Source organism: Dermochelys coriacea, chromosome 2 (genome assembly GCF_009764565.3).
Source record: "Dermochelys coriacea isolate rDerCor1 chromosome 2, rDerCor1.pri.v4, whole genome shotgun sequence".
Lineage (NCBI taxonomy): Eukaryota > Metazoa > Chordata > Testudines > Dermochelyidae > Dermochelys > Dermochelys coriacea.
This window is the reverse complement of record NC_050069.1, coordinates 193,100,521-193,125,355: the sequence shown is the minus strand read 5'-3', so window position 1 is coordinate 193,125,355 and position 24,835 is coordinate 193,100,521. Positions and strand designations below refer to the sequence as shown.

General features: G+C 43.9%; 1 protein-coding gene across 2 annotated transcripts in view; it reads left to right on the top strand.

Annotated features, from left to right (window-relative positions):
• The window catches only part of SH3BP5 (SH3 domain binding protein 5), a 59,480-nt gene extending 35,458 nt beyond the window's left edge, over positions 1-24,022 (top strand). For both annotated transcript variants that reach the window (XM_038388411.2, XM_043508958.1), the window contains exons 5-9: positions 7,252-7,382; positions 11,082-11,124; positions 14,292-14,511; positions 21,148-21,408; positions 22,590-24,022. In XM_038388411.2, the coding sequence (XP_038244339.1) occupies positions 7,252-7,382; positions 11,082-11,124; positions 14,292-14,511; positions 21,148-21,408; positions 22,590-22,768 (834 nt within the window). In that variant the 3' untranslated portion in view covers positions 22,769-24,022. The remainder of the gene's footprint in view (positions 1-7,251; positions 7,383-11,081; positions 11,125-14,291; positions 14,512-21,147; positions 21,409-22,589) is intronic.
• Positions 24,023-24,835: the final 813 nt, after the last annotated feature.

Here is a 24,835-nt window from a genome sequence, read left to right as displayed (position 1 = left end):
TGATTATAAGATAACATAGTCTTGATGTATAAATTGTATACAACAGCGCTGCCAGATGGTGCATGGTACCAAAAGGGCAGCAGGTGTGCTGTGTGAAATGTGAAACCTAGTATATGAAAACTGAACACTGCTGATGTTGTTGTCACCACTGTCATGTGTTTAAGGTTCCTATACTTCAAAATTGCATGACGAGACTAGCTTCACCCCTTCATTGTGATTGCCCAGAAGTGATAAGCTGTAGCCCTTATTTGAAATGAGAAAAGTCCACTAACACACTAACATTTTTCTTTCTTGAAGCATGAAGATGAAAACTGGATGCCTCTGCAGGTTTGCAATGGGCTATACAACATTTCACTGCTAATCTGCCACTTAAAGTCCAGTTAAGCTTGGTAGTTACTAGTGTGAGCTGTGCAGCTTACATCCCAAACAGAGTGTGCTACAATGGGCACCCTTGCTGGTTGTTTCCCTGTGGAATACTAAGCAATGAATGAATATTCAGACTGAGCTACTGTATTAACTCTGCAGGGGGTCACTCTGAGTCAGGGTTGAGGTGCTCTGGTGAGTCAGTACAGGGGAAAAGTCAGCTACTGCTGCTGCCTTTGCTGTGGAAAAACAGAAGACTTCCATCTCCAGGGCTGGCAGTCCAACACCTTCCACAAGCACAACTTTCTGGATGGGGGAAAAGTGTCTTGTTCATCAAAAGAATGCAAAGGAAAAGCTCCAAAAAGAGATGAGACATGAGCATTTTTGTTTAGAAGCTCCGTGAGGGAGAGTGATGCATGTTTTGTTTTCCAGAGAAGGACCTTCAGTTAATGCTGATGAAGTCTAGAGAGATGACAACTAATACTAAATCAGAAAGGATGCTTAGGGTTGTTGTGTGCCGGGTGGGGAAGACACGCCAGCATTTAAATTGAGAATCTTTTTGAAATCTCTCTCCTGTAGATGGCCTCTATGAAAAAATTTTCTCTAAACCCTTAATACTGCCTCAGAGAGAATCCAGGGATGAAAATACAATTGAGCAATGGAAGCCCAGAGACTTAGTGCGTGAGATGGCCGCTGTTCTGTAGCTGAGCCCAGCATTCTTCAGTAAAACAATCTTGGGAGCAATGCCATTCTGTTGTGATGCCTCATTGCGTGACTTTTTGCATGATATCTGGTCCTGGACCTGTCAGGATGACTTACTTATAATGAAAACTCTCCCATGACTAGAGTAAAATAGGAAATGGACCCTAATGTGTTGGCTGCTGATGTTAAAACATCTAGTGACAAAACATCCTGTAGGAACATATACGTTAATGGAGAACTTCCTTATCGGAAAGAGTCCCATCTTACTCATCCCTTCTGGCTGTTGACCGAACAGTCTGGGTAAAGTTCATTCTCAAATAGTTTCTAAAAGAAACTAAATATCAGTACCTTGGTGGTGGTGGTGGTGTAATCAGTGCTGATTCATAGAATATACACCTTACTATTTCCACTAGTAGTCTGCATCATGTTGACACCAGAAATGCAACTGCTTCTGCAATAGAATTTTAGTCACATGACTGCCATTGATTTTTATTGGGTGTTTCATGGCTCTCCATATCAGTTAGTCTGTGTTTCGGGGCTAGCGCTGCAGGGAGTCTCCCATTCAGAAATGGAACTGGTTCTACTGTGCAAGGGGAAGGCAGGATTTGAATGGTGTGTGCTGAGGTGGGCACCCCCTACATGTCACAGAGCCCTACAAGAGGTCTTCCAATGCATCTCTGCACAGGGTCATGTAAGGGCTTGTACACATAAGAGGCATGGAGGGCTACTTCGATCATTGGGCTCAGTGGTCACTCTGTCATTTGGATGTGGGAGGATTCCTCCTTCTTCCCTGGTACCAGACCCAGCTAGATGCCATGAGGAGTTTGGGAACGTATGAATTTTTGTGGCTGGGGAGAGGGGGAACAAACTACAAAGCTATGAATCTGGGGTTGCAGTGGGAAGCCAACAACAAAAATAGGCTTCAAATGAACTAGTTCACCTGTGATGGCTGCTTCATATACAGAACTCTTCTGATGGAAAATTACAGCACTTCAATTGCACTGAGCACTCTTTGTTAGTAAATGACAAATGTGGGGTACAAGGTAGACTTCCACAGTTATTGGCGCAGCAATGGATCACATGCAGAATAGCATCTATCTATAAATGTCAAAGTGGGCTACAAACTCATTTGTTTGAAATCGCCCGGCAAGGGTAAATTAAGGTCTCATAGACTCGTAGATATTAAGGTAAGAAGAGACCATTATGATCATCTAGTCTGACCTCCTGCACGATGCAGGTCGTACTCTTTCTTCGTATACCGGGAGGGCAGGTATTTTTGGACTGGCTAAAATTTGTCTGATGTGGTACAAAACTGAGCCCAAAAGTAACTAGGTAACTGAAGGGCAATAAAAGCAAAGATTATGAAGCAAACAGATAGATGAAAGAACTGGTGTAGGATAAGTGGCTCTGTTATACACACATGCTGTGGAAATGCCGCAAGATTACCCCAGCGGCTTTTGGGTTGGTGGGTGTGGACAGAGTCTGAGGCTTCAGAATATGAAACTGGGCTTGTCATTTGCAGATTCTCTCTGGGAAGAAATGGTGAGGGGTCTGGGCGGTTGTGACTGCCCCTGATTTGTTCTGGGATTAAAAAGCTCCTAATGTCCATATTTTTAACAGGTCAGTCTATAACGGGGTATACACAAGACCTTTAGAACCAACAATATAGAAAATTAAACTAATAAAACCTGGAGGGGCACTGAAACAATACTGCTTACCTTAAAGGGATGGAAGAATAAAATATAGCAGGTATTTTTATTCAGGGGAGCAACCAGGACTGGTATGAACAGCTGCAGGGAGGGTTGAAGAGGGCTGTGCCTTGAACTTTGACTCCTATTTTCATAGGCGCCTAAAGGAATTAGGCACCTAAATCCCATTGAATTTAAATAGAGGCTGCCTCACTCTGTCTGTATAATCCCCCTACACCCTCATGCTTTAGAACTCCATCAAACATACACATATGGTATCCGGGACACTCATATGCAGCATGATCAAGTGATTAGGAAGCAGAGAGTCAAATTCAGGGTCCCATTCCTGGCCCCAGTCTGCTGTGTGACTTTGGGTGAGTCATTTAATCTCTCCGTGCCTCCATTTCCCCACCTGTAAAATGGGGATAATGACACTTTTTCCTGTGAAAAATGCTATCAAAAAGTGCTTCATTTTAATGTTGACTTAGCTATTCTCAGTTAATGAGGTAGACCCAATGTTTTGGCCTCTGTTTAGGGAGATTTCTGAGAAGAGGACGGGTGTGGGTTTGTCTCCTTCTATAGCAGAGCTTAAGAAACCAACTTCACTATTTTCCGGTTTTAGACACATAGGTTTGTACAAAGCGGCTTTCATAGGGGCCGAAAGATAAATGGTTTTAGAGGGATGAAGGGGGAATAATGGCATTAATGCTTTGGCAGAAGATCAGTGTGATGCACAAATAAATATATCTATGCATAAGGAGAGAGGGAGTTAAGGGCGATATCTGGAGTCTGAGATTAGTTGCATTAAAAAGGAATGTCCTACACACATTTCCTTCGTGCAATTCATCTTGTTTCTAATTTCTATGACAACTCTTGGTGTCTGTACAGATTCATTGGAGTTCCCTGCTTTTTCTCTTTTGACTGCATCATTGTTTCTCTCTTGAGGTCCTGACAAGGGTACATTCTTCACTTAGGCTTGTCCTGATTACTTGGGAGAAAACAAAGCAATTCATACAAACCTGCTCTCCAGGAACATACATTTTATATTATGTCCCCTTCGATAGAATACCTGGCTGATGGTCTTGGATTTTGTCTTTCATCTAGCAGCTTACTGGTTGCTGTCAATGCTCTGATGAATTCTACCTGACACTGTTGATGATCTAGTAACTAACTACATTAAAGGGATAGTCTAGACCTCACCAAGGAACAAGCAGGTGGGTTAGCCAATATAAAGCTGATCTTTGTGTGCCAAGCTGCTTATGAATGCATTTGTAACTTTTAATAGCATCAACTTCTTTCATAAAAGACCAAAAGAGAGGGTATAACACAATAATGAGAGGCTGTGATCACTTCCAGAAAACTTTCATCTGACCAGTATTCTTAACCAGGCCCTATGTGAACCCTCTAGAGCAGCATTCTTAATGCCTGGGCATAGAGGTGGAGGCGTGGGGAGACTGATAATAGACTCTTAAATAACTGGTTTGGGGCTGGTTAGTGGTCAGTGTGAAAAGAGTTGGCTGTCTCATTTCCACATCAAATGCCCAAGCGCACGTTAGTTGGCTGTTCTGGAGATGTCAAGGATTTAGCTATCCTATTGCTTGTAGAGTTGTTCTTTAGCTGGGCTGTGGGGGGAAGATTTCAGAGCCACTGTCCTGTACCTGTTTTTTGTGGGGGGGAGAGAGAAAGGACTTAGGTTTTCCGGGCTGTCAGTCTGGCACATTCTTTGTTTGTTTAGTTGTGCAATGTGGGCATTAGGGAAGTAAGGAAAGTTGAGTTTTTTTGATATCTGAAATTATTAAATAAATAATATTAAAGGATTAAATAAACAACCACTCTCACAACTGACCTCTTTTACAAAGTGTTTTTTTTTTCTTCTTTTAATTAAGAAAAAAAAAAGGTCTCCAGTAAGACAGGTTTCACCATTTTGGTTGAATGTTTTTGGTGGTTCATAATTTAATCTGTCTGCTTGCCTCACAAAAGGCTTTTGTATTTTGAAGAGGCCTAGGTGATCTAGTATGTTGGTGTTTGCAGCATTCATCATGCCATGAGCAGGAGGTTTGAGTCAGGATGTCTAAGCCAGCAGCTGTATCAACCACAAACTCTTCCTGGAAAGAATCATTTTGGCATTCAACTGAGAAGTGACAACAACCGGAAACAAACAGCTTCATCTCTGCAGAGCTTCCAGCAGGATTAAATTCATACGTACCAAATTTCTAATGTGCTGTTCCAGGCCCAGCCTTCATTCCACCCCATTCTCCAACACCCTACCCTGCCTTGCCTCCTCCCACCATATTCCACCCCCTCACCCGAGTGTGCCTGGCCATTGCTTCTCTCCCCCAGGGCCTCCTGCATGCCACGTATTGCGGCGGGCAGGATGCGCTGGAGGGGGAGGCACTGATCGGGGCTGCCAGTGGGCAGGAGGTACTGGAGGGGGGAGGTGCTGATAGGGGGGCTGCTGGTGGGTGCTAAGCACTACTATTTTTTTTTTTTTTTGAGCACTTCCGGAGTCTGCACCTATGGCTAAATTTCTTTGCCATGCCCAAGGAAGGTAAACCCACTTCCTTGCCGTCCCAGAAGAATGCCTATCTTAAATCTGACACTTCCTTGCCAAAGCCAGGCTTGTCTAACACTGTGGTTTTCATCCTGTAGTCCACAGACCCCTGTGGGTCTGCTGACTGTCTAAGATTTTTCAAAGGAATCCGCATTTCCATTTGAAATTTTGTAGGGATCCACAAATGAAAAAAGGTTTATAACCATTGGTCTAATGCAGTCCTCTAGGAAAGGTCAGAGCATCATTCTAGCTTTCTAACTGCTGCACAAGCTGAATAGCAGCAAAAAGATCAACTAGCGTGTTGGAGGTAGAGCAGAACCTATCTTGAATATTTTATAATTTTGACCTTTCTTCCAAAGTAAAGAGTCTTATATATAGGCAGCTGAGGGGCAGTGGAGCTGAATATACATTCTTGGATCTAGTCAGAGCCTATGAAAACTATTCTTTCTAGGTTAGAGGGTTCTATAAAAAATGCATATATATATTTTTTTTTGTTGCAAAATATGTAGTGCCAATAAGGGGAATGTGGTCTTAAATAAAACTTCTCACTGTTACAATAATTGAAATTGCTAGACCCCAGAGTTTAATTTCATCATTGTTCAGTCTTTCCTGTAAGCATTGAAAGGGGGAAAGCACAGGTTTACTCGAATGCAATGGAAAGCAAAGGTCAGTTGTGTACTTCAAGTATCCCTTTGCGTGTTTTGAATATCACTAACTGTTTGGTTTGGCCTCCAAGAGTTACTGCTCATTTGATTGCAGGAGACCAAAGCAATGCTGATGAGACTAATATTATTTGAAAACAAAATTATTTGCAATTGGTTGACTTTTCTGAAATAAGAGCCTGCTTCTTTGGTCTGAGGTAGACTGCTCCTTCTGGCATGTGTTGGAATAGCTCAAATAATGGAATATACTTTGAGCTGTTTACATTGGAGTTGGGGGATAAATTGGTTTGCGTTCTGAATTCTTGGAAAAGGAATATCGCAGAAAACAGTGTCCCATCACTTTCTGTAACAATGCTGGCTCACCTATGGAATGGAAACCTTCATGTCTTGTCAACATGTTGGGGGAGAGAGAGTAATGATTACTTTAGTTTATCCTCTGGCTGGACCCTGTTATGCGGTTCACTCCACTCTTGCGTTTTCTGTCTGGTATTACAGAAAAATGGATGTCCTAATTTGCCAGGTGACTCTTCAAATTTGCAAAGCAAAAATATCGCTGATAGCATTTCTGGCATCGTAAACGAAGCAGGACACTCACTGGAGCAGATGAAGAGGATATTTACAGCAATTAAAACAAAATTTACACAAATTAAAGTACTGAGGCAGTGAGCATTATTTATAAATGTTCAAATGTTTGCTTGATTTGTGCCCGAGCCATGAAGCTGTGTGTGTTGGACTGGAAGTGTTCATGGAAAGCATGATGCACTTAACCTTTGGGCCAGTCATATATATGCATCTCTGCCTGCCTAGTCTGTGTGGCAACATTCGTGATGGGTCATCCTCCCAGCCAGAAGAGGAATGTTCTGTGAAGGAAATAGCTCACTTGTGGAAGAAAATGGGGAAATAACACGGATGATATGGTAGCTCAAAATGGAGCTGTGCTAGTGGATCTTGAACATCTCACAGGGTTGCAGGGGTACTGAGCTCTCACGTTTGAGGCTGCTTATACCAAAGCTCCCCCAGAATGCACTAAGCAGCAGTATGCTCCTTGTATCGTTAATATTTTATTTGCCAACCAGACGTGCTGCTGTTTCTTCCAAGAAAGATTTTTCTAAGTAGGTTAATTGAAAGAAGATGTCTCTTCTCTTCTCCTGTTTCTCCCCTCCACCCGGCTACATTCTGAGAGTTTCAGAGAGGTTATGGAAATGCTGTTAGTTAAAATTATATGAAACTGATAAGCATGTGACATGCCTGCTACAACTTAAAGCATTTGTTTCCTCTCTTGAAGGTCATGGAGGCAGAGCAGACGAAAACAAGAAGTGAGCTGGTGCACAAGGAAACGGCAGCCAAATACAATGCTGCCATGGGCCGGATGAAACAGCTAGAGAAGAAACTGAAAAGGGCCATCAATAAATCCAAGTATGTGTTTTAGCTAGTGGTGTGTTTACGTGCTAAGTCTACTTGCATAGGGTGCTTCACACACGTGGCTTCCAGGACTCCTGGAACCTGCCAGGGGGCTGCACAGATATTGTAACTGTGTCTGATTTGCAGTCCAGCCCATGTGGTCACAGAACTTTACACTGGCTAAGAAAGCAGCAAAACTATTGACTAAAAACTTCAAAGGTGTGAGACTACCTCAGAGCTGCATATCGTAGATCAGATTTGTTCGCTTTCCAGAGCCTTCTAGGCAAGCCACGTGAGAGCTATTCTCATGGAAAGGCACACGCTTCAGAGGGTATAGCTAAGAAGCGTATGTGATAAATGATAAAATGTGTTTGGTGTGTGGTTCTCGTCTGCTGCATAGAAGTCTATGCAAATGTGATAGTCATCAAGAAAAGCTGCCTTTTGTAATACTTGCTCATTGTCTGTGAAAAAGCTTTAGGTAATCGCCAACTAATATTTTTAATTTTAATAATTAATTTCCATTTTCTGCAGCTTGACTAAACAGTGATCATTTATTTAGTGTTTAATCCCTCAGTCTAAAAATTACTTTATCAATGTCTGTTACTATTTTGCTTGATACGTATAGAGGTATTAGTGCTTTCCCAGGAAACTCTGAGCACGGGTTCTATCTCACATGTTGTTGCCACAGTGTAGCCTGCAGCCATTCCACCTTGTGCTGTGTGTTTCTATGATAAGATAAGCAGGGTGCCAGTATTGGATGGGAAAACCTCTATAGGTACTGAAATAAATATTCTGCAGTTCAGTAGATGGCACTCTTTCCTCTAGAACTGAGTGCTGGTAGGGGCCTTAAGTTACCAAAAGAGCCTTTATTTGAATGGGATAGAAAACGAAGGTCCTGACAACTTACCATTCAGGTCTTATGGACCTTTTCATAAGAATAAGGGTGTTCATTCTGTTGCCCTGACCAGCTGTTACCTTGGGTACATTCTGCTACCCTCTATTCACCTTGCAGTGTCAAATGGATATAGCTTCCTCACTTCCTGCCCCAAATAGTGTAAGGGTGCTGTGTCCTGTAACACTTCACTTCAGAGTTTTTTATGCCAGTGGTGAGTGGAATGACCCTACTATATACCTTGCCACTTTACAAAGGAGTTCCAAGGCTGAATTAGTTAACACTGCAAAACTTTTCAGAACATCAGACTTTTCATTTTCTCATGTGAGCTTCGTAATGTAATCAGAAGACAATCCCACCAATTTTTATGGGGAATAGGAGTCTATTGTCTAGTCTCTTCCCATGAGTTCAGGTAGAGGGGATGTAAAAAACAAACTTCTTCCCCAAGAACATATTAATATTCTTTATCTGAAAAATGGAAACAAAAATTCCTGCATCTCAGGGATGTTGAGGCTGCACTAATGACTCTTCAAAGTGCTCAGATGGTAAACACCAAAAAACCCCCTACATATAAAATTTTATAAGTAAGGCTATGTTTTAGTCATAGGTATTTTTAGTAAAAGTCAGGGACAGGTCATGAGCAGTAAACAAAAATTCATAGCCCCTGGCTGGTCCATGACTTTTGCTAAAAATATCAGTGAATAAAACTTTTGGGAGGGCTGCCTGGGGGCCCTGTGGATGCTGGGGGAGGGTGGCTTGGCTTCTTGGACGGGTGGGGGCGCATAGCCTGGGACCCCTGCTGGGGCGGGGCTGGCTGGCAGGCTCCCTACCTGGCTCTGCACCTCCCCTCCTCCCCCCAGAAGGAGGCTGGGGCACGGGACCGGGTGAAGCGGGCTCTGGGCGGTGCTTACCTGGGGGCTCCCGAGAAGCGGCAACACCCTCCTCGCTCAGCTGCTAGGCGGAGGTGTGGCCAGGCAGCTCTGAGCACTGCCTCCACCCAGAGCACTGGCTTCACAGCTCCCATTTGCTGGGAATGCTTGTGGGGGGGTCAGACTGCCCCAGCAGTAGCCGGTGCACCTGGCGCAGGGGCTGCCTGAGCTGCCCCTGAGCTGGTGCAGAAGTCACGAGTCCGTGACCTTCATGACAAACTCACAGCCTTAATTATAAGGGACTGATTTTTTCACACATGCTAAGAGATGATGAGATGCTGCAAGGAATGAGATCAGGAGCCAAGCTTGGTTGCTCTGCTCCCATGCAGTAGAGAGAGCAGTGGGACTTTTGACTGGCTTTCATTGTTTAGCCTAAAACTAGGGTGGAACCCAGGGCTTCAGGAGAAACCTTCACTTTGAACCAGAGTTGTGTATAGATCCCATATAATGTGTTTGAATTTCAGAGTAGGTTAATCTCCTTTGTAAGGATAAGTTACGTGAGGAAGCTAAATGGAAAGAGGATAATGAATTCTTAATTTTTAGAGCCAGATTGTGAATCTCTGCTTCCAATGGTGGGCAGTTACTGCGATATGAATAGTCCTTACTGGGCCCACCAGTGGAGTAGTGACTTACCTGAGGGTGTAGAGTTGCAGTGCAGCCCTAGATGTTTTTGTTAATACAGTAAACAGAAGCGTGTTTCACGTGTTACAATAATGGAAGCAAGGGCTGTTGAGTTGCAAATAGCTGTAGTGCACAGTGGGCTGTACAGGACCCAAAGAGTGTGCGATGCAGCTAAACAAAGAATTGATGACAAATCTAGAATTTGGCTGTTATGTGCAGGTCAGGTTTTATTAGATGAGCCAGGGTCAGCGTCAGGGTTAACAACCTCTGTGTGTCTGGTATTTGAAAGCTGGATTCTGGCACCCTTATAATCAGTAACACATTGCTCCCCAAGAAACTTCAGTGGGACTGTTTGCAGACTGAGGTGCTACTTAGTGGTATTTGGCATCTCAGAATCTAGCTCATAGTATGGAAATACAGGGTAGTGGTTGAAGTCTTGATTGTATATGAAGACTTCTCTGACTGTTCAACTGCCTGGCCCTGACTGGGATAGCTCCTGAAATGTGCGAGCGCTTGGAAGGTCTATCTCAGTTGAATAAGATGATTTTATTATTGCCCCGTGTAGCATCAACTTGATGACTATCTTCAAAGCTTTGGAATAGAACTTGCATTCTTGGCTCTAAACTGTGCCTTTTGTATACTTGATATCTGATGATGCTATAAATAAAGCAGGAAACGGCTCAAATGTAACATCTTTCTCTTTTGTGACTGAGCAAGGACAAAACCTTGGAGTGTTGTGCAGCTGGAGGGAAAAAGGTGCAGATGTTCATCTGAATCCTTCCTGTAGTCTGGAGAGAGACAGGCATTTTACTTCCAGCATTCTAAAAAAACACTCCAAAGATCTGCGTATATGCTCCAAGAATTGTGGTTTTTTAAGTGAGGGCATTCTGCCCATTTTTAGAGGGTTAAGACCCTGATTCTAGAAGGTGCTTAAGCATATAACTAACTTGAAAGCACACTGCTACAGTGGGACTAGTTGTGCTTACAGTTGGGCATGTGCTTAAGTACTTAGCAGAACCAAAGCCTAAAAGATTTGTATTCCGTCAACTCAAGTAATCTGTATTGTTCAAGAATATAACTTTTAGAACAGGGGTCTTGTTTTAAAAAAAAAAAAAAAAAAAAAATGGCAGCGTGCAAACATAGATGTTTACATTTTAGATTGCTGGCATAAGACATAACTCTTTTAATGCTTTGGGTCAGAGCCTCTCTCATACTCCAATCCCCTGGTGTTATCCCAGCAACTGTAACAAATTATTCTTTGTTTTTCCACAGGCCTTATTTTGAACTGAAGGCAAAGTACTATGTACAGCTAGAGGTATGTATCTAATTCAGATCTAGTAATAAGAAAAGGAGTACTTGTGGTATCTTAGAGACTAACAAATTTATTTGAGCATAAGCTTTCATGCGCTACAGCTCACTTCATCGGAGGCATTCCGAAAGCTTATGCTCAAATAAATGTGTTAGTCTCTAAGGTGCCACAAGTACTCCTTTTCTTTTTGCGAATACAGACTAACATGGCTGCTACTCTGAGATCTAGTAATGACTGCTTGCAGTAAAAATTTTAAATACAATGCCAAGGGCCGCTATAATCACTCTGCATTTCTGTATGAAGTACATTCCATTCCAAACGCTTCATTTAGCCTATTTTAAAAATAAAAGGCCAAAAAAGACCGTTTTCCACTTGTGAAGTAGGCGGGCACCAAAACCCCATTAGAGCCCTGCTGCTTATTGCTAGAACTGAGCAAATAACTTGACCAATTTTGCTGCTTTCAGCAGAATCTGAAGTGTGTGAATTTCATTTACTCTCTTGTTTACAGTTCAAGTTGTTTCTTAAGTGTTTGAAGTCACACAATACTATTTCTCCTCCGTGATCGGATGAGAATTCTTACAATCGAGTTTCCGGTAGCAATACTGCAGAAAGCAAACTTAAGTAAGCTTTCTATCCGTTCTCAGATACGAGCTTAAAATTTGTGCTAGGATAATGAGCTAAAGAGGGTGCAAACACATACACAGTGAATTGGTTGGGGAAAAGTAGAATATTCACAGAAAAAAGTGGGCAGTATTCACTGTTCTCCAGGAAGTGTTCTGGGAGCTGTGATCTGTGGCTAGAGTAGCAGTTTATTTCTACTGATGGTAGTAAGAAGGACAGAAGTGTGTCGTGCGTGCATGGAGGCAATGGAGGACGGTGGAAGGATTGCTGAATACCTGTGGGGCACGCAGGGGGGGGAAAACAGCTACATTAGCAATATTTCTACCTGGTGCAGCAACCAGCTGTGCAGGCACCAGTCTGTAAATGGACCACTGGATCCCATGTGCTTCTAAGCCAACTGAGTCTGGTAGAGTCTAGTCTCTGTTTTCTAGCTCTGGGACCCTTGAGCAGACCCAGACTCAGACCTCATCTGGGGCCCTTCTTTCGGATGTGGGACACAGCCATCCAGCTCCTCTAAACCCTGAAATCAGCATCTGAGCTCTCCGAGGTGCCCGCTCCCTTGCCTCCTCATCAATTACACATGCTCACCCAGAGCTCCACCTAGGCAGTGAGCCCGAATTTAACCCTTTCTGGGACAGGGTGGCAGGAAAGCAAGGGACATAGGCTCGGTAAAGGAATTTTTGTTAACCACAAAGACTTGACTCTTGAAGTACTGGAGCGCACTTCCTCCCCTAGTCTGAGCTCACCCTTCCTGTAAGTCTGTGGCTCGCCAGCAGTTCAGGCTGAGCAGAATCTCTCCTGTCCCCTCTCTCCTGCACGTTGTCCTTATGTGTAGCGATGGTCATCCCTATCCAATCCCCCCCCCGCTCCCTGACCTCGCTCCCTATCCAACCCCCCAGCCCCCTGTCTCCTGACCATCCCCCCCAAACCTCCACCCCATCCAACTGTCCCCTGACTGCCCCCCAGGACCTCCTCCCCTCCCCCCGTCCCCTTACCAGGCTACTCAGAGTGGCAGGACAGGCTCACTGGAAAGCCTGGGAGGTGGGTTGGCACAAGCTGCTCTGCCTGTGTGGCGGCGTGACTACAGGGAAGGGGGAACAGTAGGGGAGGGGCCGGGGGCTAGCCTCCCCGGCCGGGAGCTCAGGGGTTGGGCAGGATGGTCCCGCGGACTGTAGTTTGCCAACCCCTCCTCCAGGCTGTCTATTCACAGATCATCGCATGCTTTTCTACAGAGCCCTCTAGCCTGCAAGCAGGAGCAGGAACCACCTGAAAATTAAAGTGACAGCTTGTAATTTTTACCCAGGTTTTGAAATGCCACAGGGCAGCTGTCGAAAATGCCGTACAGTAGGTTGCCCTCAGGCAAGTTGTCTTGTGTTCAACATACAATACAAAACGGAGTTCATAAATTGATACTGTCATATCCCATTCTGTCACAAGATTTATTTCATGTTTGCTCTTTGTTGTATTCCTTAACACCAGTCTTCTCTCCTAGCTGTGGAGTGGGGATTGTGCCTGAAGGGGGGAAAAGGGGGCAGTTAAAGCTGCACACTACAATATTAAAGGCTTTGAAGCTTCCTGCAACCTGGGTCTGAACGCATGTGTGCACTTTTAATGACCAGGAAGTGATGGGTTAGTTTTATTTCTCCCTGGAAAACCTCCTGCATCTGTTTGGAGCCAAGTGAGCAGTTCAGCCTTTCCTATTCCCTGATCCTGTAGGGAGAGAGGCAAGGACTGTTAGCATTCATGCTGTCAGCTAGTGAATTGCTGAGGGGCTATGCGATAGCTCTGCTCAGGCACATTCAGATTTAGGCATTTATTCCAACATGTGGCAGTAATGCCTCAAATTGCTCCAGAGCCCAGACTAGATGATCAGGAACTGGAGAACTGTCCCAAGTAGTTTTCTGCTAGTTGTGCGTGTCCATTCACTTCAATAAATGGTCAGAATAAACATAGTCTATTATTAAGCACTTTCATTAACTCTTCATCTTAACATGGATCACCCTGTCCTCAGCTAATAGAGGTTTATGCGCCATTCTTGGCTATGTGACACACACAGAATCCTTTCCAATGCACTGGAGTGTTCATTCAAACTGGACCACAATTGTTTGCTTTTTCCCCACGTATCCCCTCACAACTTCCCTGGCTTGTTGCATAATCGGGGTACTTTTCAACTAAAAACCCCTCTCAACATCTGTAAACCAAAATTATTAGTTACATTTTAACCTATATACTCAAATTATTTAATACCTAGCTCTAATATACCACTTTTCATTGGTAGATCTCAAAGCACTTTACAAAGGATCCCCATTATGCCCATTTTACAGATGAGGAACTGAGGCACAGAGCAGTGACATGAATTGTCCAAGGTCACCCAGCAGGCAGTGGCAGAGCCAGGAATAGAAGTCGCCTGCATCCCAGTCCAGTGCTCTATCAACTAGGCCATGTTGCCTGCTTAGCTGGGGAAATGAAGCCCCCTTGTCTCTCCTTACATAATGAGAATTTGTTTGAAATCCGCAATGGTTTAAAGAAACCTCATCTGCCTTCCTCATTAGCAATTCAAGAAGACTGTGGATGACCTGCAGGCAAAGCTGGCCCTAGCCAAGGGAGAGTACAAAACAGCCTTGAAAAACCTGGAGATGATCTCAGACGAGATCCACGAGAGAAGACGGTCTTCTGCCATGGGACCCCGGGAGTGTGGTGTGGGTGCGGAAGGAAGTGACACCTCGTTGGAAGATCTTTCTGCATGTAAACTGGAGTCAGACTCCATCTCCAGTAAGTATAAAGTTTGTGTGTTCAGAAATTCCCATGAGTAAGTGTCATGTGGCAGTGGAGGGTTGAAATGAAGGACCTTGTTTGTATACTACAGCTGGCTGGGGCAGCAGGTTTGTATAATTTTTGGTGGTGCCCAGAACCTGCCCCTGCCCAAACTCCGCCCCCCACCTGCCCAAGGCTCTGGGAGGGAGTTTGGGTAGGGGAGGAGGTCTGGGGTGCAGGCCCTAGGCTGGGGCAGGGGATTGGGGTGCAGGTTCTGGGAGGGAGTTTGGGGATGGGAGAGGGTGCAAAGGGAGAGGGTGCAGGGGTGAGGGGTGTGTGGTGAGAGCTGTGGGGTGTGGGAGGGGCTCAGGCCGAGAGTACAGTGTAGGGGGTGAGGGCTGGGAATGAGGGGTTTGGGGTGTGGGAAGGGCTCAAGGTGAGAGTAGGAGTGTGGGGGGTGAGGGCTCTGTCTGGGGTTGGGGGGTTTGTGGAGTTGTGGGCAGGGCTTAAGGCTAAGGCAGGGTTGGAGTGCAGGGGGATGAGGGCTCTGGCTGGGACTGGAGATAAGGTGTTTGGGGTATATCACCCCTGCAGCCCCTCCCATCCCCAAACTCCCTCCCAGAACCTGCACCCTGTACCCCAATCCCCTGCCCCAGCCTAGGGCCTGCACCACAGACCTCCCCCTCCCAGGGCTAGGGTTGAGGGTGTGTGTGTGGGGGTGTAAGCTCTGGCTGGGGGTGTGGGCTCTGGGGTGGGGCAGGGCTGGAGATGAGGAGTTTGGGGTGCAGGCAGGCTGCTCCGGGACAGGGGCCAGAGAGGACGACTCCCCTCAGACCTTCCCCTGCCAGCAGTAGCGAGCTCTCGGGGAGGAGCCCCTCTTTCCTGCCCTCCGAGCAACACACTCACCCCTACCACTGTCACTGCACGTGCTCCTAGGGCCCCTCTCAGGTCCAGGAATCTCCCTCGCCTCCCCCCGTGCTGGGTGCCTGGGGGTGCTGCGTGCGCCTCCTCCCCTCCTGCTGCCCCTCACTGTAGCCTCACTGGGGGTGAGGGATGAGGCTGCCTCTTTGTCCAGCATGGGGCAGGAGTGGTGACTGCAGGTGGGGGGCCCCCTGTGCTGGTGGAGGGTCCCGCCGGAAAAGGGAAGGGTTTGAGGTGGAAGGGCAGGCTCAGTCAGTCTGCCTGGGCAGTCAAGATGGGGGGCACTAGGACCCTGTGGCAGCAGTTGCTGCAGGGAGGCAGCATGGAGCTGCTCAGAAGAGGCAGCCGGGGATGCTCTGCTCTGGGGCTGGGGAGGTGGTGGGGGCAGCAAGCGGGGGCTGGGGAACAGCCGGGGGAGGTGCGGGGGTGGTCGTGACAGGTGGGCTGGGGGGGGACACCTGGCTCCAAATATTGATAGGGCTGGGCCCCTGGGCTCTGAATATTGCTGGTGCCAAGGCATCACGTGGAGATATAACTCCCTGCTCCTGATCAGCTGGTGATTAGTCAGATACTTTACAACTTCAGTTAACTCAGTTGCACCTTCTGTTAACCCCACTATTTACCATGCACTTGAGAATTCCCTTCTCAGGGGAAATGGAGAAGAATGGATACTCTATTTTCTCCTAGCATCACAGCTGTTGCAAACCACAGTGATGCATGCAAGAAACAGAATGAATACACTTCAAAGCATATAAATAAAGGGGCAGAACTGACAACGTTTATGCCATAACTCTAGGGCCTGATATACCATTACAAAACGGTGTGTAGAACTGTTTCTGTTGGCATGGTATTTTTTTTTTGTACTGAAATATACCAGTGCAACCCCTATTTGGATGCAGTTATGCCAGTATTCTGGGTTACTGATACCAGTGCATCCATACTGGGGGGCATTGTGCTGCTTTAACATCACTGGTACATCTATATAGTAAACTATTGTGGTATAGTTAAAGCAGTACAACTCTTGTCTTTAGGCCTTGTCTACACAAGCTGCTTTCATTATATGGGCTCCTTTGATATGTTGCCATGTAAATAGTGCAACCATAAGAACATAAGAAAGGCCAGACTGGGTCAGACCAAAGGTCCATCCAGCCCAATATCCTGTCCGCTGATAGCGGCCAATGCCAGGTGCCCCAGAAGGAGTGAACCTAACAGGTAATGATCAAGTGATCTCTCTCCTGCCATTCATCTCCACCCTCTGACAAACAGAGGCTAGGGACACCATTCCTTACCCATACTGGCTAATAGCCATTAATGGACTTAACCTCCATGAATTTATCCCATTCTCTTTTAAACCCTGTTATAGTCCTAGCCTTCACAACCTCCTCAGGCCAGGAGTTCCACAGGTTGACTGTGTGCTGTGTGAAGAAGAACTTCTTTTGTTTGGTACCTTGAATAAGGGAAGCAAAGAAATAGGAACATATTAGCTCAGTGTGCTGCATGTCAGGTCTGGAGATGCATCTTCTTTGAGAGATGGACAAACGGCAGTAAGATTGCGCTGCAGGCCCAGATACTCGCACTGTTTAGTGGAGATGATTTTGAGCTGCAAAGATTGGAACGTTCCCCAAGTTCTGAGTAGCCTTGGATCTGGGTTTCTGATTCAGGTCCCTCTCTACTAGGAAGAGTGAGCTGCTAAAGTGGAGAGACTAAAATAGCTTGAGACCGAAAAGAGGCTTCCTCTTCTGTCGCCCCCCCGTTATAGTTTTCTGCTCCAAAAATGATCCCTTCTGTAAATCCAATCCCACAGCTCCCTTCTCTCTCTATCTCAGCTTTTGTCTGCAGGAAAGAACTCTATCAAAGTGCTGCTGATCACAGGACTTGTTCATAACTACATAACCAAGTCACATCTCCTCCCTCCAGCCCTAATGCGCTGCCCTTATGAATATGTCAGCCATTAGGGCTTCTTGAAATTTTGAGGCAGGTCCCCCAAAGGTATTATTGGGCTTGTTTCTTTAGACAGTCTGTCCTCCCTGTATATAAGTACAAGCTGGTATATTCCATATCACCCACCACCTTGGCATTATTAGATTTAGTTTTCTTCAATATTGCATTGTCTGTTAGTTGATGCTTACATCTCATTCATGGAGGGCACACTTCTGGTGGCCAGGGATGTAAAGGAGCTAAAAGTGCACGCAGTGTCCAATTTGCTGCCCACACTTCCCAAGATCAGATGCATTAGGAAAACTACTCCACAACTCATTCAGTGTAGAGGGATATATCGGGCCTGGTTCTGATCTCACACCAATCTTATTACCATATAATGGTGAATACATATTGATGATTAAATCCCTCCCCCGATTTAAAGTAAAAAGTCAGATTTTAAAATTTTTGTTTTTATGTGAAATTATGGCAATCTGTGTTAAGGCCTATACTTATAATGTGTTAAAATCATTTAAATTAAATATAAACAATAATATTATGCATTTTGCTGCCGAGTTTTAAAGAAAATCAAACAACTGAACTGGTGGAAGCCACTGGCTAAGCACATGGAACCAGAGTTTGTTGAAGTGCTAAGCCGGCTTTTGACAGTGCAGTAGTCTTTTCTGGGGGTGCAGAGAATGTTTTTTGTTTTTTTTTAATTGATTTCAGTTTATTCAACTAGTTCAGTTCAGTTCAATGACTAGTACAGAAACCAATTGGGAGCTGAAAAAGCAGGAAAGCTTGTTTCCCTCTGCCAGTCTATGAATAAAAAGTAGGTGTAAAAGAATGAGATCTACTAGTTCTAAAATCTTGAAGGACATGGTGAACAGCAACCATCACTTCAGTTCTCTGATTACAGATCATACTGTCTTTGTTTAATGCATCCATTTTAAATGCAAATAATGTTTTAATAAACTTCTTATGTATCCAGTACACAAGTAAAATTAACTAATATAAACAATTAAAATGCTGTTTTATACATTGTATACATTTATACATTTATTTATACATGAATTCCAGTTTCCATCCAGATAGAGATTGACACAAATCACAAGGAAAGAAAATTAATTCTTTACTTTCTAACACACTAAAATGGTGAATGATGCACTTATTCCGTAGCTGATAACTCTGAATAAATGTATATTAAGCTATATAATTGTATATCTAAATGTGCATAGACATTTTGCTCACCAGGGATAGACAAAGTACCAAATTTAGCATAAAGACTATATTTAGTTGCAAATCAACATGTTTTAACTAATGAGAATCAGCTTTTCTTTAGGAAGACCACTATGAAGAACAAATGCAAAACAAGATTTAAATTCTGGTTTTCTGCTTGGTGATTAAAATCAGTGATTTAAATTGCTTTGACTTAAATCAGTCCACCCTGGACCAAACAATTCCACTTCAGTGGAGTTACTCCTGACTCTCACTGGAGAGAGAGAATCCAGAATCAGGGCCTGACTGTGGATTAAAGACCTGCCAGACAAATAAGAACATTACACCCAGAAAATTTAATTTATTGCCCATCATAATGGGTGATACCTTTCTACCCAGGACTGTTTATTTCTTGAATACAGAACAAAATTCTGTCTGCTGGGCTTAGGTGAAACTTGTAAGCAACATAAACTGATCTTTGTTGACAATAGTAGATACTGTTCAGTTTCTTACTTGGTACAGCTTGTCTTTGGTAATTAAATATGAACTGTAATTTTCTTTAGTTGTATTTGTCCTAGACTAGCAGATTAGTGCTATTTACGAAGCAGATCATTTCTGCAAATAGGAACTACTTTGTGTAGCCACTGTTGCTCATCCCCTGCAAAATTATCTGGCACTGCTCCACATGTATTGATAAAATATGGGGAGTGGGAAGAACCAGTTACATATCAGTTTCATGTCTGGAGGAGATGGAACTCTGCTGTGCAATCTTGGACTTAATGTTAAAAAAAAAAAATCAGATGGCTGCTGTAATTATCCATCTATCATCTGCTGAAGCATTCTTAAGTCAATTCTGTAACATCTAATACATGGAGGCTGGAGATCCTTGAAACAACAAAGTTGATCGGTCTTTCTTGGTTTGTACCCTTTGGTTATAAATAATGAGCAAGAGCCAGAGGTTTATAAGAAAATAGAAAAGAGAGCTTGAATTTTTTCTTTGAGTGTTTTCCTTAACACTGTTACTGTGCTTTGTGTTCTTTTAACTGGGTTCTGAGTGAACTTTGCTTTCAATAGCAAGAACTGTAAGGAAGTGTAACTGAGGATAACTTCCAGTCATTATAAATTCTGTGTTGAGTGTGGCTTGTTCAGCCCTGCATGGTTTTGTCAGAGGCATCAGTCCTGCCAAGGCTTATGCACATGAATAACCCCTTTAATCGCAATGGGACTACTTGCGTCTGGGACAGCTTGGAAAAGAGACGACTAAGGGGGATATGATTGAGGACTATAAAATCATGACCGGTGTAGAGAAAGTAGATAAGGAAGTGTTATTTACTCCTCCGTATAACACACAAACTAGGGGTCACCAAATGAAATTAATAGGCAGCAGGTTTAAAACAAACAAAAGGAAGGTTTGTTTTTTTTTCTTCACAAAATGCACAGTCAACCTGTGGAACTCCTTGCCAGAGGATGTTGTGAAGGCAAAGACTATAGGGTTCAAAAAACAACTAAATAAATTCATGGAGGATAGGTCCATCAATGGCCACTAGCTAGGAAGGACAGGGTTTCCCAATCACTTGATGATTACGTGTTCTGTTCATTCCCTCTGGGGCACTGGCATTGGCCACTGTCAAAAGACAGGATACTGGGCTAGATGGACCTTTGGTCTGACCCAGTATGGCTATTCTTATGTGTGCATAAGCCTTTGGCAACATGGGACCCAATCCTGCAGTGACCAAAGACTGGGAACTTTAACAAGACCTACTGCACTTGTAATACACAAAATGGAACATTACTGATTTATTCTCCCCCCACCCCCACACTCAATGAGGAGTCTGTGGCTTACTCCATCCTGTGCTCTTGACATGGTTAATGCCAATTGTAATTTTGCACAGAAAATGAGCGAGGAGACACATGTTGTGTTGCTTAGTGATCCCTGTGCCGAGGGAGACTTTAGTGCAGTGGCTCCCCATGTTTTTACCATTGTGGGCAACCAATACTACCTGTATTGCCCTGAGGACGTCACATGGGCCGCAGCTGTGTGCTGAGAACTGCTGTTCTAGTGAGTCCTGTTGGATTTTAGCTGCATAAGCAGTAAGATAATATGCAGTAGCTGAGCTCCCACCTTCTGCCACATCTGGCTTTAAAATATTACTACAGATAAATATTGACAGGCCCTAGTCAGGTATCCCATTGTGATGGGTACAGTACACTTATTACAGAGAGAGTCGCTGTCCTGAACTGTTTTGTCTGGCTTACAACAGACTATAATAGGTGGACAAGACATACAAGTGGGAGGCATAGTACAAATAGGCTTGTTGTTTATCTCACCACATTGAGTAGTAGTAGTAATAGTTGTTGCTATAGTATTAGATGGTACATCATCTTAGCTTGTTTCTCCCAAAAGCTTCTCAAGAAATGGGAATCTTTATCCCCTCACCCAAGGCCTGCTAATGAGATGCAATGTTAATATACTACAGAGAAATAGTTAACTCTCCATGTAAGTGCAGCCCTTAAGATAGCAATGTACATCCTGCTGATGGACAAGCTGCTTTGTAGAAATGGAAAGGCTAACTGGAATTCCCCCCCCAAACATTACAGTGGCTTCTGAAGTGTTTGAGGATGACAACTGCAGCAGCTTTGTGTCTGAAGAAGATTCTGAGACCCAGTCAGTGTCCAGTTTCAGTTCTGGTCCTACAAGTCCCTATGAGATGCCCACTCAGTTTCCTCCAGCAACGCGACCTGGAAGCCTGGATTTGCCCAGTCCTGTCTCCCTGTCTGAATTTGGGATGGTGTTTCCTGTACTAGGCCCTCGAAGTGAATGCAGTGGGGCATCATCACCTGAATGTGAAGTTGAAAGAGGTAAGTAGAGCTGTAGAGCCCAGGACCAATTTATTATGCAGCTTTATAAAGGAGCAGAACTTGCTCAACTCCTCCAGGGATGCTGTGCTGATTGGGTTCAGACACACGGTCTGCTCTCTGGGCAGGGCCAGAGCTACTTTCATCCCACAGTATTACTGCCCTTTAAAAACATAGTTATTTATTCTCTAAAATGAGAGGTTCCCCAGTTTCACTCCTGCCTGACCCCATGTTCTATACAGCAACGATGTTAGCGGCGTATCAGTAACTAACTGATCCATCAGTTGTTGCCTTTCACTATTTGGATTCTGATATTACATTATTTGAAGGATAAGACCTGAGCTGTTTTTTTTTTGGGAGGAGGGCGGAAGGGAGGAGGAAGTAATGATGTAATCCTGCTGCCCAGTTCTGATCAAATAAGGTGCCAAAGGAGAAACGGAGCTTAGAGGATTAATCACTCTCCTACTGAAGTCTGTCAGTCATTGCATTTGGTGATTCAGGGCACAAGACAAAACTCAGCTTAGAAGGCCAACATCCATTATTCAAGGCCTTTATCTACACTAAAGGGAAAAGTCAATCTAAGCTACGCAATTTGAGTTACGTGAACAGCGTAACTCAAATCGACGTATCTTAGATTTACTTACCGCAGGGTCCACGGCACTCTGGTCAATTTCCCTATACTCTTCTTGGTCAGGAGTCAAAGGGAGAGCGATCAGCGGTCGATTTAGCAGGTCTTCACTAGACCCACTAAATCGATTGCCAATGCATCGATTGCTGCGTCAATCCTCCAGTAAGTGTAGACGAGCCCTAAGTATATTACACTTTGTCTAGGTCAATGGCTCTCAAACTTTTTTTTTTTTTTTTACTGGTGATCCCTTTCACATAGCAAGTCTCTGAGTGCGACCCCTCCCCCCCGTATAAATTAAAAACACTTTTTGATATATTTAACACCATTATAAATGCTGGAGGCAAAGCGAGATTTGGGGTGGAGATTGACGGCTTGCGCCCCCCCCCTCCCCCATGTAATAATCTTGCAACCCCTTGAGGGATCCTGAGCCCCAGTTTGAGAACCCCTGTCCTAGGTTCTTAGATACTTGGGCGAAGGAAGTTGTACGAGTGCCCACTTGACCCATCTAGCATTCTAAGACTTAAGGTTTAATAACATTTTAATTGTGTCTTTGCAGGGGATAGGGCAGAAGGGGCTGAGAACAAGATGAGCAACAAAGTGAACAAGAATAGGAGCAGCAGTGGCAACTCCACTGAGGGTCTGGCTTTGGATAACCGAATGAAGCAGCTTTCGCTCCAGTGCATGAAAGTCAAAGAGGGGATCGTTGCAGACAGAAAAGCTGTACAAATTGGCTGAGTCCTCCAGCTGCTCTGGTTAATGGAGTATAAATATACAAGAACTTCAAAATGTCTGAAGAACATTGTGCCAATAACTATTTAATATATGCCAAATCTTAAGCGTTTACTCTACAAATTTAAAACTGCACTAAAGAAGTTTAATTGATGTTGAGGGCTGAAGTTTTTTTCAGTAAAATCTTTTTAGGACAGACAAGTTGTCAAATGTATAAGTTGTGCTTGCTGTATTTCACAGCCTTTGTAAACTGTTTTCTAGCAGCCTGGCTGAAGCAATAACTAGCATTGTTCCTGTATAAACACATGCCAGTAGGGGTGTGAAATCCAAGCCAAAACACTTGTGGTGAGCAGTTTGGCTTCAGTTTTGTAGAATGAGATGCACTTTAGATACAGTGGATCTCTGAAGTGTAATTGGCATATCCTTTAAACAACTGTATTTGTCTGTATTATTCTGAAACTGTAGAAGTATTTTGTATACAAGGAAGCTGTTGCATGTGTGGGTCTAGAAGTCTTTTGTCTGCCTCCAGTGCTCATGAAGAAGCTAGTCATGACCTAAAGTATTGGCCTGAGAGGGTGGCATTATTACTCAATAGTTGCGTGCTCCTTCTAACCCCCTACTTTTCGGGTGGGGAGGGGGTGACTGAGGGTGAATTCAGTGCCAAAATGACAGATTTAACTTGTTTCTAAGAATTTGAGTATCATTTTTCAGCACCTGAAGTGTTACTGTAAAATGAGATGAATTGATGTGTGCCAGAGAGAAGTCGTAATAGATCTTGACCTACCGAATATTAGAATACTTGTCCTTAAGATACGCATGAAGAAAAGGAGTTGCTAATGTGGATTGATGATTTGTTAATTTCTCTGTAGGTTGTAATGTGGGGTTTTAGAGTTGTTTTAAGGGACTTGCAATTTTAGTATCCCCTAGAGAAACTGTTCACTAAAAATAGAAAGGAAATGGGGGCATGTTTTGGCAGCAGCTGTTAGGCAGTAGTGGTGTCTAGTAGTTATGCTAATAAGTGGTAGCAAAAATCCTAGGACTTCAGTTTTGGTGGCTGAACATTTCTGAAAGCACCATACTATATCTAAAGTATTCAGTTTTTTGTTGTTAATTGGATGGGAATTTAGCATCACCCAAAATATTTTCTATTCCTTGTTTTGTAGTCCTGGTGTATTTTGTCCCAGCCCCTTGGCTTGTGTATCTATTCTCAAAGTAAATGTAAAATTCTTCACACTACAGTAAACATTTTGGTTTTCCACATTTTATTTTGTGTTGTACAGTATCAGTGTATTTGAAGTACTAAATATTTCAATAGCTGTTCTAAACATAGTTCCATAGGAAAACCAGAATCTGATATTTAAACCTCTTTACAACTAAAATGTGCATGTGGTCCACATTCACTCAATGAAATCATCCTCCTCTCTTGTGATTCCAATGCCAAATGCACTGGCAATTAGTGAAATGAAAAGAGAGGCTTAATGCAGTTCCAGAATCAGTGTATTGGAGAATACCCAAATCTGGGACAGCATATTTTCAAACAAGACCTAACACTAGGAATACCCTGCAGTATGGGGACAGGTATTGTCTCATGACAGCCTTGTAACTAGATTTATATGCATGACTCATTTGGTATTATGAATTTCCTATGACCAAAGATCAGCCAACTTTGTAATCAGTGTTGCCTTTTTTTGAAAGATCACTTAAGACAATGTACAAGACCTTCCCCTGCTGCAAACTGTACTTCATTTCACTATAGAAAGCTGTAACACAGCAAGGCAAAGTCATGGAGAAGGGGGAGGGAGCCTGTTTTCAGAATTAATGGAGATTCAGCATGTTACAGCCACTGATCATTTGCACAGAGATGGGCTCAATGATCGGGAGCTTACAGAACAAAGGGTTACCCCCTAGATCGCTAGCCTCTGCGAGTGAGACAAATACTTAGGAAGACGTGTTTATATCTCCAGTTCATGAAATAAAATACTTTGGGAAACATGGATAGAGTGTAGCTTAAATAAAATACAGAAGTGTGTCTCAATAAAACTGCGTAATTTTCATGTTTTCACCTGATCTTTG